At 51.9% G+C, this 15,423-nt stretch overlaps 2 protein-coding genes across 9 annotated transcripts in view; one reads left to right on the top strand and one right to left on the bottom strand.

The window, feature by feature from the left end:
* Positions 1–2,812: 2,812 nt before the first annotated feature.
* YBEY (ybeY metalloendoribonuclease) lies at positions 2,813–8,208 on the bottom strand. Of its 7 annotated transcripts, none has more exons than XR_014294422.1 (5): positions 7,553–8,070; positions 5,788–5,916; positions 4,476–4,544; positions 3,933–4,002; positions 2,813–3,424 (listed from the first exon to the last, which is right to left on the bottom strand). XR_014294422.1 is itself a non-coding variant. In XM_082625644.1 (5 exons), the coding sequence occupies exons 2-5, from the start codon at positions 7,760–7,762 to the stop codon at positions 3,338–3,340; spliced, it is 495 nt and encodes a 164-aa protein (XP_082481770.1). In that variant the 5' UTR covers positions 7,763–7,783; positions 8,101–8,208; the 3' UTR covers positions 2,813–3,337. The 7 variants fall into 7 exon arrangements, 2 of the variants coding, with proteins under 2 accessions (XP_082481770.1, XP_082481771.1); XM_082625644.1 differs by lacking the exon at positions 3,933–4,002 and adding an exon at positions 8,101–8,208 and having other exon boundaries at positions 7,553–7,783; XR_014294423.1 differs by lacking the exon at positions 4,476–4,544 and having other exon boundaries at positions 5,668–5,916; positions 7,553–7,964.
* MCM3AP (minichromosome maintenance complex component 3 associated protein) overlaps positions 8,152–15,423 on the top strand; it is a 41,631-nt gene continuing 34,359 nt past the window's right edge. Inside the window, exons 1-6 of one of the 2 annotated variants that reach the window (XM_082625625.1) lie at positions 8,152–8,245; positions 9,110–10,393; positions 10,699–10,922; positions 13,052–13,130; positions 13,351–13,492; positions 14,553–14,743. In XM_082625625.1, the coding sequence (XP_082481751.1) occupies positions 9,217–10,393; positions 10,699–10,922; positions 13,052–13,130; positions 13,351–13,492; positions 14,553–14,743 (1,813 nt within the window). In that variant the 5' untranslated portion in view covers positions 8,152–8,245; positions 9,110–9,216. Of the gene's footprint in view, positions 8,246–9,109; positions 10,439–10,698; positions 10,923–13,051; positions 13,131–13,350; positions 13,493–14,552; positions 14,744–15,423 lie in introns of both variants that reach the window. The other variant, XM_082625624.1, reaches the window with a different exon arrangement.

The following is a 15,423-nucleotide window of genomic DNA, read 5'->3' as shown; positions in this document are numbered from 1 at the left end:
TCTGGAGAATGGGCGTGGGGTGGCGCTGTAAGCTCCAAGGTTCTCATCCTGGCTCGGTCTTCCTGGCGACCAGCCTCCACCCAGGAGCCACCCAGAGTCACCTCATTAGGATAAAAGGGGCTCCTGGTGCTCTTGTCACTTGGGAATTTACGAGGAGCCCCACGTCAGGAGCCAGGGACAGATACCAACATACGTGTTTCCTACGACCGCACACCTGGCCTTGCTGGGTCAACCGGGATGAAGGAAACACGTTCCTGAGTCCGGGAGAGTCCGGTGGGGAGAAGCCCGGCAAGGTCACCACTGGGGGGGCCTGCAGGAGGGGCGGTCACTGCTGAGGAGGGCCCGGGGGAAAAGCACCCCGAGGCATGCCAACCTGGGGAAGCTGAAGAGGTCCGAGCAGGCCCTGGGAGTGAGGGTGGGGCTGCTAGGGAGGCGGGTTCTGGGGTCCGGGTGCCGGAGTACAGTGGGGGCGTGGCGTGATACCGCAGCAAAAGACGACATGTCTATCTGGTTTTGTCCTGGTTCCTGGCACAGAGCTCGTGTGCTAACGAGGTCACCCGGGCGCCGGAGAGCTTCAGGATGGGGCTGGTCGCAGGAGAAGCCACAGCCCTGAGGAGAGGCTGGAACTCAGGCCCCACCCCCAACCTCAGGGAGGGGAGAGGGGCTGCAGGCTGAGCCAATCACCTGAGGCCGGCGATTTACTCCAGCCCTGCCACCCTAACAGAGCCTCCACAAAACCCCTGGAAGATGGGGCTGGTGAACACATCTGGGGGGTGCACCCACCCCAGCTCCACGGGGACATAAGCTCCCAGATGTCACCCTATGGACGCCCTCATCTGGCTGTCCATCTGTGTCCCTTGTAAGAAACCAGTGTCTCCCTGAGTTCTGTGGGCCATTCTAGCTGATTACTGAACCAGAGGCGGGGGCCGTGGGAACCCCTGACTTCTGGTGGTGTTGGACAGTGGGTCCCCTGGTCTAGAGTGGGGCGCGGCCTTGTGGGCCGGAGGCCTCCGCTTGTGGGGGCTGCACTGGCTCCTGGCACTTAGTGGCAAGTGTTGTGAGAAAACTTCCTTTGACCAGCTGTGCCTGGCACCCTGGCGGGTCCGCTGGCGGAGGTCCCCTCAGCAAGACGTTGAGGACACGAAGCAAGAGGTACTGCACGTGCTCAGTGGCCTGCGGACCTGGCGCGGCACCTCCAGGGCGTCACGGCCTTGCGAGCTGAATCTAGAACACACCCAGGACAGTAAAGGGCTGGGGATGCCGGCCACACCCAGAGCAGGAGCCCTGCTCCGGCAATGCTGGGTTTGCAGGAAGCTCTGGGACGTGACAGCGCATGCCCGGGCGGGGTGGGCAGGAGCGACCAGCAGAATGAAACGGAACAGAGGCCGCGCAGCCGGCAGGCGGCACGGCTGCTGACGGACCGTGGGGCGGCCTTCTCTCAGAGTCAGGTCAGGACACTTGCTCGTATCCTGTACTAAAATTCAAGGCATGTTTTCAACCATATATAAAAACACCCCAGAATTAATAAGAAAAAAGAAAAACTAGTTGAAAATGGGCAATAAGACCTGACCCGTCGCCCTTCTCGTGGAGGGGATGCCGATGGAGAGGGTCACTGGTGACAAGAGAAACGCAGGATGGCCACAGTGCACATGTGGACACCATCCAAGTGGAGGGTCAGGGCACACGCAGGTTGCTCGGTACCTGACACCAGGTAGCAGGACCTGGGGGCCACTACTACGGCTGCTGGCAGGGACAAACCATCCAGCCCTGGGGAAACGCTCACAGGCGTCAGCCTATAGAGCTGGACCTCCCACCTCCAGCTCCCAGCAGTTCTGCTCAGGCCCGTACCCAGGAGAAAACCTGCCTGTGTTCCGGACGTGACCAGAGGTTCTGGAGGGTCAGCTGTAATGGCAGGTGCAGAACTCCAAATACTCGCTGATAGGACCAGTGGGTCTCAGGACCCCTTCAGTCCCTTAAAAAGGCCTGGGGAGAGCTTTGTGGGATTACCTTTGGTCTTTGCCATGTTAGACTTTAAACCGAGAACGAGCTTAACTGACGACAAACAGGTCACGTGGCCGATGATCCAGGAACGTGACAGGGTCCGTGTCCCCGAGAGCCAGGCAAAGTCCCGGCTCAGGACACAAATCTAGTGGGAAACACGTTTTCACGTTTCTGAAATCGATTTATGGGAGACACCAAATTCTTAGGATCATAGTACTTGGGGTTTCAGGGTCTCCGAGAGGCCGTGTTTTCTCGCCGTGACCAGTTCAGAGCTCCTTGCAGGGTCTGTGGCGCTGTGGTCCGTGCTCGGAGGCCCCGGGCTGGCTCGGCGCCCGCCCCTTCCAGAGCTGCTCCCGCCCGTGATGCCCGAAGCTTGTGCACAGCTCTGGATGAAGCTCTGGGGTAAACTCCTGGGTTTATTTTCATATTCACACGGCAGGACATACGGACAGGAGGGAGGCTTTCCTACAGGAGGGTGGGACGTGGCAGTCGGAGCTCTGCCACGCCGGGGCCACGGCAAAGGACTCGAGCACAGTCTGTGAGCAACTGCCTGACCGGGACCGATGGGTAGGGGTGGGTGGTGGCAGGAGGCGTGCTGAGGGTGCCCTGCGGGGCGTAGGCCTGGCCCTGCGGCCACCTCGAGGGTCAGCCTTGTCCCTCACCTTGCAGAGGCACCAAGCAAAGGCTCCAGGCCCCAGCGCTCCTGAGAACTGGATGGGACCGAATCCAGCAGGATTCCAACGGGAAGTGGGGGCAGGCCCACCTGGGCTGCTTGATTTGTCCTGAAGGGATGCAGACGTGGGAGATGCCGCTTTGTCAAAGGCAGAGCCCCAGGGAGGAGGCGGCCGACACGCCCCACCTCTGCATCCTGAGCGCTTGCAACTATTTTATTTACAACGCTGCAAATAACACACCTACTGTGTCCTGAACCAAGAAATAAGTGGAAATTTCTCTCGGTTTTTTTTTTTTTTTGCGGTACGCGGGCCTCTCACTGTTGTGGCCTCTCCCGTTGCGGAGCACAGGCTCCGGAGGCGCAGGCTCAGCGGCCATGGCTCACGGGCCCAGCCGCTCCGCGGCATGTGGGATCCTCCCGGACCGGGGCACGAACCCGCGTCCCCTGCATCGGCAGGCGGACTCTCAACCACTGCGCCACCAGGGAAGCCCTCCTCTCGTGTTTTAAGAGGCAAGTTCCACTTGTGGAATTCAGCGCCTGCTTTGGCTGGCACTTGTGCAGCCCCACAGGACAGCAGTGGCCAGCAGGGACCTCGGCGTGGGGAGCTCTGATCCCTGGGGCCCGGGGGGGTATCCACTCTCTCTCCACATGGCGGCACTTCGGTCAGAAGAGGCCCCTGCTCAGGGGCTGAAGCCTGGTCCCTGTGTGCCTGCTCAGCTCCTCGAGAACCTGCTTCTCCTTCTGGTACATCTGAAAGAAAGGGGCGGAAACAGCTCCAGATTGGCCCAGAGGCCTGGCCTCCTCGGGCCCTGGCGTTCCCTCCCCGAGGCCTGGGGCCTCCCACACAGCCCAAGGCAGGCGGCGGTCCCAGTGCACAGGGAGCACCGATGTGCTGCCCGGTGGCGTGTGAACCCTGCAGGGGGCTGGGGCCGGGTGCTGGGGCGGTGGTCTCATGCATGAAGAGGAGCGCCTGCCTGGGTCGCAGGAGAAGGGGCCAGACTGGGTGGCCCGGCCCTGAAAGCACTGCAGCGGGTGTGTGAGGACGGCCCCCCAGGGAAAGGACAGGCTGGTGGGAAGCGCGCTGGAGGCTTTCCTGAGATGCTGCCGGCGTGTGGGAAGCAGTGGGGCTGAGCAGGGGAGCCAGGCGGCCCTGTGGGGTGGGGGGCGGCGGGGCGGAGGCAATGCGGAGCCAGGGTGTGGCCGGTGTGGACCCAGCAGCCTAGCAAGGCCGGGGAGACGCCCATTGCCTGGAGACTACCTCGTTAAGGAAAAAATGCTTTTCTTCTAGGCTGTTCAGGGAACCCGTCTGATTACGAATATAATTCGAGCTAATAAAACACAATATGGTGCATTTACTAACACAGACCTTCACAGACAGAGTAAACACTGGCAGCCTTCCAGGAAACAAACTGCCACAGAACTTTACCTAACAGGTCTGGATCAGACACCTGCACGCTCTAAATCCTGTTTCCATTGACAAATACCATCACAATGTCTCTTGTAAAGGTTTTTTAACTTTAAGCCATTTGAATTTTATAGAATTTATGGAATGTAGTGTCTCTCCTCAGACCTTTCTTTCAACAGTGAATAAACAATGCAGTTAACAGCATTTAGAGAGTCCGATATTTAAGACAAACACTGTCTTTTTATAAAGCAGGCATGATAAGTTCCTTATTTCACTGCGTTTCTCCATTTGGTTTTCATACTTGACTGCAAGGGGCAGGTGGTGCAGCCCCGGCTCCTGGGGCCTCGGGCTGCAATGCCCCCTGTGTCTGTGCTGGGGACAGGGGATGGCTCCTACCTTCTGCCACTCGGCCTCCGTGCTGTGTGTGAAGCCCAGCAGGTGACAGAGCCCGTGGGTGGCAGTCACCTGTCAGAACAATTAAGAAGCTGCCTCAGGGGGTGGTCAGGACCAAGCCATGAGCCAGGGAGGAGGGGCAGAAAGTCAGGGGGAGCTCCGTGGATGCCTGGTGGGAGGTTAGGAAGCTTCCTCTGGGCCCAGGCAAGGCTGTGGGCAGGTGGTGAGGTCACAGGGCTGGGGTTTGGGGAGCAGCAGTAGGCCTGGCCCGTGGCAGGATGTGAAGATCAGGATCTCCTCTGGGGTGGGGTGGGGTGGGGAGGGGGCAGATGGGTGGGTAGCTGTGGAGACATGGAGGACCAGGGCAGGGGGAGGGGGAAGGTGCCCCGGGCTGTTAGAAGGTGCCAGCGTGCAGCTGGGCACCAGCTGGGAGGACGGTGGCTTGGCCTGGCCCTGTGCCGGGGGATGAGGGCCCTAGGAGTGTGGGCTGGCCCTCTGCTGGGGGTAAGAGAATCCTCAGGAGGTGTGGGGGAGTGGAAGAGGTCCACAACTGCCCCCCAGCCCAGAGCCCCCAGGGGTGCACAGCTGCTGGCCACAGGGATCCCAGAGCAGAGACCTGTGCTGACTAGTCCTGTCTATGCTGCAGTTGCCCCAACTCCCAGGGAGAAAGCACACCCTCTCCTGGCAGCACCCTGATGCCTGAGCACAGGGCGTCTCGCTGGGAAGCTCTAAGCTCTGCTTCAAGCCTCGGAAGCACTAGGCTCCCCAAAGATGATAATTCAGGGTGTGGCTGTTCGGCCAAAGGAAAACACCTCAACTGAATCCACAGGAACGCTGAAACACGACTCAATCACACACCACTTTTCAGAACACTCCCACCACCCTTCGTGGCATCAAGCTGAGGAGACAGATCTGAAGGTCCTGGAGGCCAGAATCCTGCCTGCTTTGGGCGGTTCAGGAAGAAGCTCACGCAGCAGGTCCGAGCTGGCCAAACACAGCCTGCTGATCTCCAGACGTAAAGCTAAGAACAAGGCCACTTTTGGGGCTCCCCCTCCTCAGTTATACACATACATGCTCCCTGTCCTCTCCCCTCACCCAATGGTGCCATGGGGCACACAGACCCCATGGCCCAGGCTCTCCCCTCTGAGGGATGGTGAGAGGGTGCTGCCCCTGTCTGGGGGTCTCCCCCAGTAACCTCTGTCCTACATGAGGACGATGGTGTGTATGCCCGTGTCGTCTCCACCTCTTCTCACGGCCTGGATGGAGGACATCAGCCTTTGCTTTGCCAATCAGGATCTGTCATTTCAGCACTTACAGTCAGGATGTCATAGTAATCTTCATTTTCTCTGCAGTGCTGGAAGATATACTCCACTCCCAGGAAAATATCTCCTAAATTATAGTCATCTGGAAAATCAGGCTGGGGAATTTCGCCTGCTTTCAGATTCTGAAAATGAGGAAACACACATTTGGAGAACACGACCTCAGAACACTAACCGACCACAGGCCTACAGATTTCACCCCGAAAGACCCTGTGTCACTAGTCCCAAGGCAGACAAGTTGGGAACCGTGGCAGAGACACTACACACGACTGACTGAAGACGGTCCCACGCTGTCAAATGAACCTTCCATTTCTTTCATCCTTCCTAAGGCACAACCACCCCGCTCCCTAACTTCTATGGAGCTAAATCACCACATCGATACAAGCTTACGTTTCTGTGTTTTCCAGTTGTCGTTTTGTCCTAAACAAATAATCTTTCTCATTTTCCCACATAAAGACCAGTCCGTTCAGTTGAGGCCTGTTCACACTAAGCCAGTCACCTCTGGCTTGATATTTAGGGTGTTAATATTTTTACTTCCTATCAGGGAAAATGATAAGTGGATACTTTAATATATTTTTATATTACACATTGAACATTTTATTTTCTTTCCACTTATTTCCTTAGGTATGACACTAGTGGATTAAACAGTAATCAAGATTTACTTCAAAAAGAGTCATGTCCCAAAATGTTCATTGCAGCTCTATTTACAATAGCCCGGAGATGGAAACAACCTAAGTGTCCATCATCGGATGAATGGATAAAGAAGATGTGGCACATATATACAATGGAATATTACTCAGCCATAAAAAGAAACGAAGTTGAGTTATTTGTAGTGAGGTGGATGGACCTAGGGTCTGTCATACAGAGTGAAGTAAGTCAGAAAGAGAAAGACAAATACCGTATGCTGACACATATATATGGAATTTAAGAAAAAAAGTGTTATGAAGAACCTAGGGTAAGACAGGAATAAAGACACAGACCTACTAGAGAATGGACTTGAGGATATGGGGAGGGGGAAGGGTAAGCTGTGACAAAGCGAGAGGCATGGACATATATACACTATCAAACGTAAGGTAGATAGCTAGTGGGAAGCAGCCGCATAGCACAGGGAGATCAGTTCGGTGTTTTGTGACCACCTAGAAGGGTGGGATAGGGAGGGTGGGAGGGAGGGAGACGCAAGAGGGAAGAGATATGGGAACAGATGTATATGTATAACTGACTCACTTTGTTATAAAGCAGAAACTAACACACCATTGTAAAGCAATTAGACTCTAATAAAGATGTTTAAAAAAAAAAAAAAAAGATTTACTTCAAGTAAACTGTCAGATTGCCTTCCGAAAGGGCTGCCTTAATTTATGCTGTTACGAACAGTGTGGGGAGCCTCGGGTCGATCATTCACATGACATAGGTAGTGACCTGATAGATATCGCGTATTTGTTTAACATATTCACCCAATTCTGTCCTTTTATTCTCAGTTATTTAAAAGTTTTCAATCGATACATATGCATTACTGAGTCACACTTAAAACTGCAGAAGCACTTTCTCTTTAATTCACTGATACAGAACGTGGGGTCAGGGGGGCAATCACCTCCCCTCCTCCAGCGATAGGATCTGATCAATAAGGGATGGTCACACGGTACTCTCTCCTTTTGTGTGTATTTGAAAATTTTCAAAGTAAAACTTAAAATCATGTCTGTGGTATAATTAACAGGGATTTACAGAGGAAGGCAGGCCAGACAGGAACAGGAAAACAGCTTTTACCTCGTGAAATGGAAAGGAAAGCACATCTGTTGGGGTATCTTTGTCTCTGTAGATTCTATTAATCTGCTGAATCTTTCTGTTGTCGACACAGACGACCCCCAGGTCGAACCTCTGCACCCCCAGGGCTCCCCGCACCGCCTGCACCTTCTCGCGGAGCCGCGCCCGCCTCAGGGGCACCGCCCGCTGCAGGTTCCTCACAACCAAGCTCATCGCGGCCGGAGCCACCGCGCCCTGTAAAAGGCAGACAACTCAGAAAGCCATCCTAAGTTCTGCAGAAACACCCGCGCGCACACCCTCAATTCATCTCGTTTGGTGGAGTTCGTTGAAAAACGTCATGGAATGTCCCTTTCACCATAAGGAAAGCGTAACACGGAAAGACGCGAACACGCCGTGGCGTCAGGCGCGCGAGACAGGCGTCAACAGCCACTAGGAAACCGGGGCGGCGGGGAGGAAGGGCCCAACGGTGAAGGGGTGCACAGTGGGGGCGGGGCGGGGCAGGGGGCGCCCCGTGGGCTCCGGGCCGCCCCTCTTTGGGGAGAGGAACTTACCGGGCGGAAGCCGGCGGGCCCACCGGAAGCTCCGCCGCCGCCGCCGCCCGGCCAGAAAGCGCAACCCGAGCGCGTCGGGGCCCAGACGCGGGACAGACCGGAGGTGGGGCCGCGTAGCTTTCTGCTCGCTGCGGGCAGTTGAACGGTGAGTCTCTGGCTGTCGCGGTCCTTGGGTGCGGCTCCAGCCCGGCGCCAAGGGGCCTTGGGACGGTGGGTGGCGGCGTCCCTGAGCCGGACGTTGATCGCGGCGCGGGGCCCTGGCGGGCGGAGGTCTCCCCCTTTCCCGCCGCCGCGCCCGTGTCGCTAACGGAGGGGGGGCCAGGGGCGCAGGGCCAGGGGCGCCGGGAGGACACTGGGGGCGCGGGGGGGGGAACACAGCGGGTGCGGGGCCACGCACCGCGCCACCCGAGGTTTGGAATGCGCTGTACCGGTGCCCCTGTCCCTCGGCGGTCTGGGGTGGGGCAGCGTCTCTGCGTGAGCACTCTTGTTGTTCAAGCCAGCTCCTGGGGGTAATCGCCCGCGTGTAAAAACGCCAATTATTTCTTTGTCTGGAAAGAGTATTTGGTGCTCTGGTTAGTGGGAGAAAAATTAGACGGGAGGAAACACTGAAACACTAATGTTTTAACAGTGTTGCATTCTAATTCTCTGGCTGTCGAGACTGAAAGACGTCAGAAACCTCCTGTCTTTCAGTTGAACAGAGTAACGGCATGTATTTTCATATTGTTATTTGAGGTTTTACCGTGAATTGACCGATTCAGTAAAATGTTTTGAATGTTTGTTTTTGGTTTTAGACGATCATGCTTTAAAGCTCCGTAACAAAGTAATTTATTTGTACCAACTTCTACCCCGTACTCAAAACCAAACCAAACCAAACCAAAACAACCCCACCAGTTGGCTCTCAGAAAATAAGAATACTTAGCCCTTTGCTTTACCTGACATGTGATTAAAAATTCTTTTCTTAGTCTTCCAGCGCTACATAGCTGTGATGGGCTGAATTTTTGTCTTTCAGCTTATTGTGAAGATGAGGGGGAGCTCCCGAGCTGGACAGATCGTTTGAGGAAGGGGACTACTTTTCTGCGCGGAGTATTTATTACCTTCCAATAATTGGATCAGAAGATGAATCCAGCTAATCCTTTCAGTGGGCAGCAGCCTAGTGCTTTCCCACCGTCTTCCAGTAGTTCCATAGGGACGTTTCAAGCCAAGCCACCATTTCGGTTTGGTCAGCCCTCTCTTTTTGGACAAAACAATACATTACCCGGGCAGAGCTCAGGATTTTCACAGGTGTCCAGCTTTCCAGCATCTTCTGGACAAAGTCCTTCTTCTTCAGTGCAAACAGTAGGATTCTCCCACACCTCAAATGTTGGACTCTTTTCTGGACTTGAACACATTCCGGCCTTTGTAGCTACCTCTGGGTCTTCAAGTTCATCGGTGCCTGGAAACCCAGGATTTAGTTTTAAATCACCCAACCTTGGAGCATTCCCAGGTACTTCTACTTTTGGACCAGAGACTGGAGAAATATCAAGCTCTGGTTTTGGGAAAACAGAATTTAGCTTTAAACCTCTGGAAAATTCAGTGTTCAGACCAATATTGGGGGCTGAATCCGAGCCAGTGAAAACTCAGAACCAAATTACTTCCGGATTTTTTACATTTTCCCACCCAGTCAGTAGTGGACATGGGGGACTGGCCCCATTTTGTTTTTCTCAGGTGACAAGTAGTTCAGCCACCAATGCAAATTTTACCTTTTCAAAACCAGGTAATAATAATTCATCATCATCTGCCTTTACTTCTGCTTTGTCAAGTCAAAATGTGGAGGAAGAGAAGAGAGGCCCCAAGTCACTATTTGGAAGTTCTAACAGTGGCTTTACTAGCTTCCCCATAGCTTCTTCAGGGTCCTTGGGTGAACCCTTCCCAGTTAGCAAAACAGGTGTCAGACAAGGATGCGAAGAAGCTGTTTCCCAAATGGAGCCACTTCCCAGCCTCATGAAAGGACTGAAAAGGAAGGAGGACCAGGATCGGTCCCCACGGAGGCACGGTCATGATGCAGCAGAAGATTTGGACCCTCTGTTGAGGGGCGATCATCCTCCAGAAAAACGACCCGTCCGCTTGAATCGACCCCGGGGAGGCACTTTGTTCGGTCGGACAATACAGGATGTCTTCAAAAGCAATAAAGAAGTAGGGCGCCTGGGCAACAAGGAATCTAAAAAGGAATCTGGCTGTGCGGAGTCTGGGGAAAATGACCACTCGGCCGTCCCAGGAGGCAGTCAGTCTGTCCTGGCACCTTCCCGGCTTCCAGGTGTGAATAAAGAGGAAGGAACTGAAAGTAGAGATAAAAAAGAAGGTGCGCTCTAAAAATGTACAAAGTACAGTAAATTCTGCTGGCAAGTTCTTGGTAAATTTCCCTGGGTGTTAGTTTGAATTTCGTTGTAACCCGCCCCCCCCCCCCCCCCCGGTAAACGTTAGGGATCCTAACATACCATAGGATCTCAGAGCAGGTCTTACATCCATGAAGATTTCCTTTGCTCTTACCTGGGTGGTGCCTCCTATTGTTTGAAAACATTGCATCTGATACATTTCTGTGCCCGTCCTCTGATCCCCTAGATTCTCTACGAGGAACTCCTGGCCGTCAGAGTAAAAGAAGTGAGAGCACAGACAGTCTTGGGGGCTGGTCACCTGCTGAAGTCACAGCGATCCAGTGCAAGAACATCCCTGACTACCTCAATGACAGAGCCACTCTGGAGAACCACTTTGGCAACATTGCTCAAGTGCAGCGCATCTGTATCAGGCGCAGCAAAAAGCTTGCAGTGGTGTATTTTTTTGATCATGTGAGTACTCTGACAAAGTTAGAGTGAACTTTGTCACTTTAAAACTTGGTTTTTAAAATCTATCAGTTATTTGCCTGCTAGAATTTAGAAAAGTAATGTCTTAACTTAGAGAGACTGGAGCAGCACTCTTTATTTCATAAATTAGAGTCATTTGTGAAAAGCTTGCAATCCCCACTGAATGCAGTGTTCAGAAATGATGGGTGAATGATTCCCATGAGGTCAGAGATTTCTCTAAAGCACATGGGAGTGTCCCTGGAACCACATAGCAGTTTTTCAAACGTGAGTTTTCTTGTTTTGTTTTTGATTTTGGTTTATGTGGTTATAGTACATCATCACTGTAAACATTCAGAACGATACAGAACAGGTAAAATCTTCTTGTAATCCCATCCTCCAGAGAGAACTGCTCTTAATCGTTTATATACCTTGACTTTAAATTTGTGTATATGCACGTGTACGCATAACACATTGGTTGTAGGGTGTACACTTACAGGAGCTGCTCACATTATGTAGCTTTATATAGTTTGTTATTTTTTCTGAATATCCTTGTGGGGAAAAATTACGTTCTATAAAAAATTGGAAAGCATGTTTTCATACTTTTTTCAGTGATAGAAGTATTACCTGTCAACATAGGGAAAACCCCAGAAAGTCCCATGGCAGGAGGCACGAAATCACCCGTAGTTCTATCCTCTTTAAGATATCAACTGTGAAGACTATGGTAGACGTCTTTGTAATTATATAGTCACCTCGTTTTTACACAAATGGGATCACAACCACATACACCGTTTGGTAACCTCTTCATGTGGTAATCTTTAGTAGCTTCTGAAAGCCATGAACAGTGTAGATGGGAATGGGGTTGTTAAGTGCTACATGGCATTCTATCCAGTTTACCAACTTGGCTAACTGTCTGTTTGTGGACATTTTTGTGCATATATTTCTGAATATATCCTTTGTTTAAATTCCTGAGAGTGGAAGTTCTGTGCCAAGAAAATGTGCAGTTTTAGGGGTTTTGCCATTTATTCCCTTCTGTTGATTTTTTTTATTCACAATGTTATACAGCCTTTACGTTACCTAGTTCCAGAACTTTTTCATCCTCTGAAACAGAAACTCTGTAACCATTAAGCAGTAACTCCCCATTCCTTCCTTCCCCCAGCCCCTAGTGACCTCTCATCTACCTTCTAGCTCTATGAATTTGCCTGTTCTAGATACTTCAGATAAGTGGAATCATGCAATATTTGTCCTTTTGTGTCTGGCTTATTTCAGTTAGCATAATGGCTTCAAGGTTCATTCATGTGGTTGTATTTCATTCGTTTATTCCATTGTATGGGTGTTACCACATTTTGTTTATCTATTCACCTGTCCACGGACGTGGGTCGTTTCCACCTTTTGTGTACTGCGAATAATGCCTCCATGAATATTGTGTGCAAATATCTCTTCAAGACTGTGCTTTCAATTCTGTTGGGTATAATACTTAGGAGTGGAATTGCTGGGTCATACAGCAATTCTCATTGTTTTAAGTTATTTTCTAGCTATTGCAATGTGCTTTTTCTTCCAGCTGAACCCTAAAAAAATACATAAAAAATAAAATCTATAAATACATTGTCATTGTAAGCACTTCATTGATAATGGGAAGTTGAGGTCCTTCATCACCCCCTTCTCTCCCGTTAGAGCAAGCACCATTATCTAGCGTGGTGAGTGTTTTCCTAACATTTTCATAGGTACGTCTACAGGTATACTAAGATATAGTTGGTTTTGTGTATGTATACTTTATGATAAATTATACCCCGTGTGTGTCATTCTGCAGCTTCCTTTTGGGTTTAAGTGACTTGGCAGTCTTTCTGTTCCCGTACAGTAAGTCAGCTGGTGAGACTCATGTCACCAAGTGCCAGGAAGGCCAAGTTTATGGGTTCTATCACGGTAAAGTGATTACTTTCGAAAAGGAGAAGGGCAAATACATGCTTGTGAGACAGGCAAGGTAGGTGAGGGCTGTGGCTGCCGGGGCTGAAGGCAGATGGTGTGGTCAGAACATGTGGCCGGCAGAGGTGTATAGAATTCTGCTAATTGCGTTTGAGAGCTTCATTTCCTTTGGCCTCCTGATGTCCTCGTACTTGGTGTTGTGGACTGTTTTCCAGGCATCTGCAGCCCTGGCTAGGAAGAAGGGGAGAAGTTTGCATAAGGATGTGGCCATCTTCTGGCACAAGAAGAAAACAAGTGAGTTTTCAGTTGATGTTTGCACAGACTCTGCTGCTTTGTGCGCAAGGCCTTCGAGCTTTGAGGGGGGTGGGGGTGGGGTGGGCTGCCTTGTAATATTTCCTTGGATTCCTTTGTAACATCCTGTCACAATTACAATATCACTTTTTCAAGAAAAAGTAAAGTCCAGTGTCGAGTGACTTGTGTATCATAAACTCTGTCCTGACTCTTGTGTCCTCAGGTCCCAACAAGAAACCCTTTTCCCTCAAGGAGAAGCAGCCAGGTGACGGTGAAGCTGGCCCGGGCGCCGAGGACACACCCTTTCAGCACCCCTCGCTTGGCAAGCCCGTGGCCAGGGCTGCAGCCGGCAGCCTGAGTAAAAGGTGCGGCTGGTCCTTCCGAACGCCTGTGTTTTACAGGGCAAGTGGGTTCTGTGACTTCTCCTCTCACGAAACAGGAGGGATTTCATAGCCAGCATGGCAGCATGAAAGGGAAGTGGGTGATATGCTGACACCTGAGTAGGGGCTGGAGGGGGGGAAGAGGGCCTGCGGCAGGGGAAGACGGAGGCGGCCCTGAAGAGGCCCGGGCGCCTCCCCTCCCTCAGCCCCACGGCCCACGCAGGTGCTGTCGTCAGCCGTCTGATGTATACGTGTACAGGCGACCACTGATTGGCTGTAAGCACGTGTTCCCAGTAATCGCTTCTAGCAGTTGTTACAACCGTGCAGCCGTGTGCACAGCTCTCAGGCCAGGTCTGGCACTCGGTGTGCACTTCAGAGACCTCCCCGTGTGTGTGGAGTCTCTGTTCCCGAAGGCTCCTCCCTCCCTCCCTCCCTCCCCTTGGCTCGCGGCCTCAGCCTCCCGTGTGACCTCACCTTCCTTTCACATCAGGCCTGCTTCTGTTCAATCCTTCTTCACACATTTTGGTCAATGTATAGTTTTCCTCACGTTTTGCAGTCAACAGTTGAGTTGCGGATTTGCCTTTGTTTTCTCCTTTCCTTACATCTTCTTTGACATTCAAGTTCATGGAATGTTGAAAGCCAGCTAGAACGTGGGGAAGCTGACAGACAACGCCCGGTTCTTCTTAGTACATCCTTCTACCGAGGGGGAGCTGTGTATGAAGACGTGTAGGCGTGGTATTTCCTCATGGCGTCAAAACGTTCTTTTATTCCACTCTCAGTTTCATTTCTTTGAGTTAGAAGTCTACAGATAATTCATTTCAGCTGTTTAAACGGGCGCATCTCACTTGAAGAAGACGAATTATGCGCAGCATGAGTAATGCCTTCACGGTCATCGCCAGTGTCGTCAAAGCCGCCTCCCTTCAGCGCTGGGCTTCCCAGCTGTAGAGGAGCAGGGTACCTTGGAGGATAAGGGAAGCGTTCGGATGTGGACATGACCCGAATGCCTGATGGACACACAGCTCTTAGCATGTCATCTTCCTTGTAGCTCTCCAGTGAAGAAGCCGAGTCTTCTGAAGCCCCCTCAGTTTGAGGGAGACCCGTTTGACGAGGGCTCCGAGGGCTCCGAGGGTCTTGGGCCGTGTGTGTCGTCTCTCAGTGCCCTGATAGGTACTGTGGCTGAGACATCCGAGGAGAAGTACCGCCTGCTTGACCAGAGGGACAGAGTCATGCGGCAAGGTACGGGGCTGCGTCTTGGCTGAGGCGGTCTTCTCGGGAGCCATGAGGGAAGGGGTGACCTCCGTCTGTGGGCTCCACTGCCGCTGAGTCTGCACGTATGATCTCTGTTGCTTTCTAGTCTCCTGAGGCAGTGAATGTAGAGATGGAGATAGTGCAGATGTGTTTGTAACGTAATTTTATTTTCGGAAGAAAGCCAACAAACCATTGATCCACGCTAGATTAAATAATTTAAAAGGGCAGTTTTTAGACATTGAGAAAGCACACGTTAAAAAAATAAAAACTTCCTATTTAACAGAAATCACCACAAATAAAAGACGTCAATCCAGGGGAAAAATCTGTAGCTCATCACAGACAAAGGGCTGATTTCCCAGGTACAGAAAGTCCTGTAGAGTCAGTACGAAAAAGACCAAATCCAGTAGAAAAACGAGTAAGGTCTGAGAGGTTCAGAAAAGGAAGTGTCAAGAGCTCTTGGGACTTCCCTGGCGGTCCAGTGGTTAGGACTCGCTGCTTTCACTGCCGAGGGCCTGGGTTCAATCCCTGGTCGGGGAACTAAGATCCCGCAAGCTGCTCGGTGTGGCTGAAAAAAAAAAGAGTTGGCTCTTAAACATGGAAAATAGAAATGGGAAGATGCAGATGCTCTTGGCCCGTCACACAGCATCGAGAGATTGAGAGATGCAAAC

The sequence above is a fragment of the Mesoplodon mirus genome (assembly GCF_964341445.2).
Source record: "Mesoplodon mirus genome assembly, chromosome: 6".
Taxonomy (NCBI): domain Eukaryota; kingdom Metazoa; phylum Chordata; class Mammalia; order Artiodactyla; family Ziphiidae; genus Mesoplodon; species Mesoplodon mirus.
The sequence above is the reverse complement of the archived record's forward strand: the minus strand, read 5'-3'. Positions and strand labels throughout refer to the sequence as shown.

Bases quoted from the DNA above. Each gene is read 5' to 3' on its own strand.
- YBEY (XM_082625644.1), bottom strand. From the start codon at position 7,762: ATGAGCTTGGTTGTGAGGAACCTGCAGCGGGCGGTGCCCCTGAGGCGG. The intron at 5,917-7,552 runs GTAAAAGCTGTT...CCTCATTTTCAG, and splicing joins TTTCCTTTCCATTTCACGAG to AATCTGAAAGCAGGCGAAAT. The intron at 3,425-4,475 runs GTAGGAGCCATC...CCTTTCTTTCAG, and splicing joins CGGAGGCCGAGTGGCAGAAG to ATGTACCAGAAGGAGAAGCA.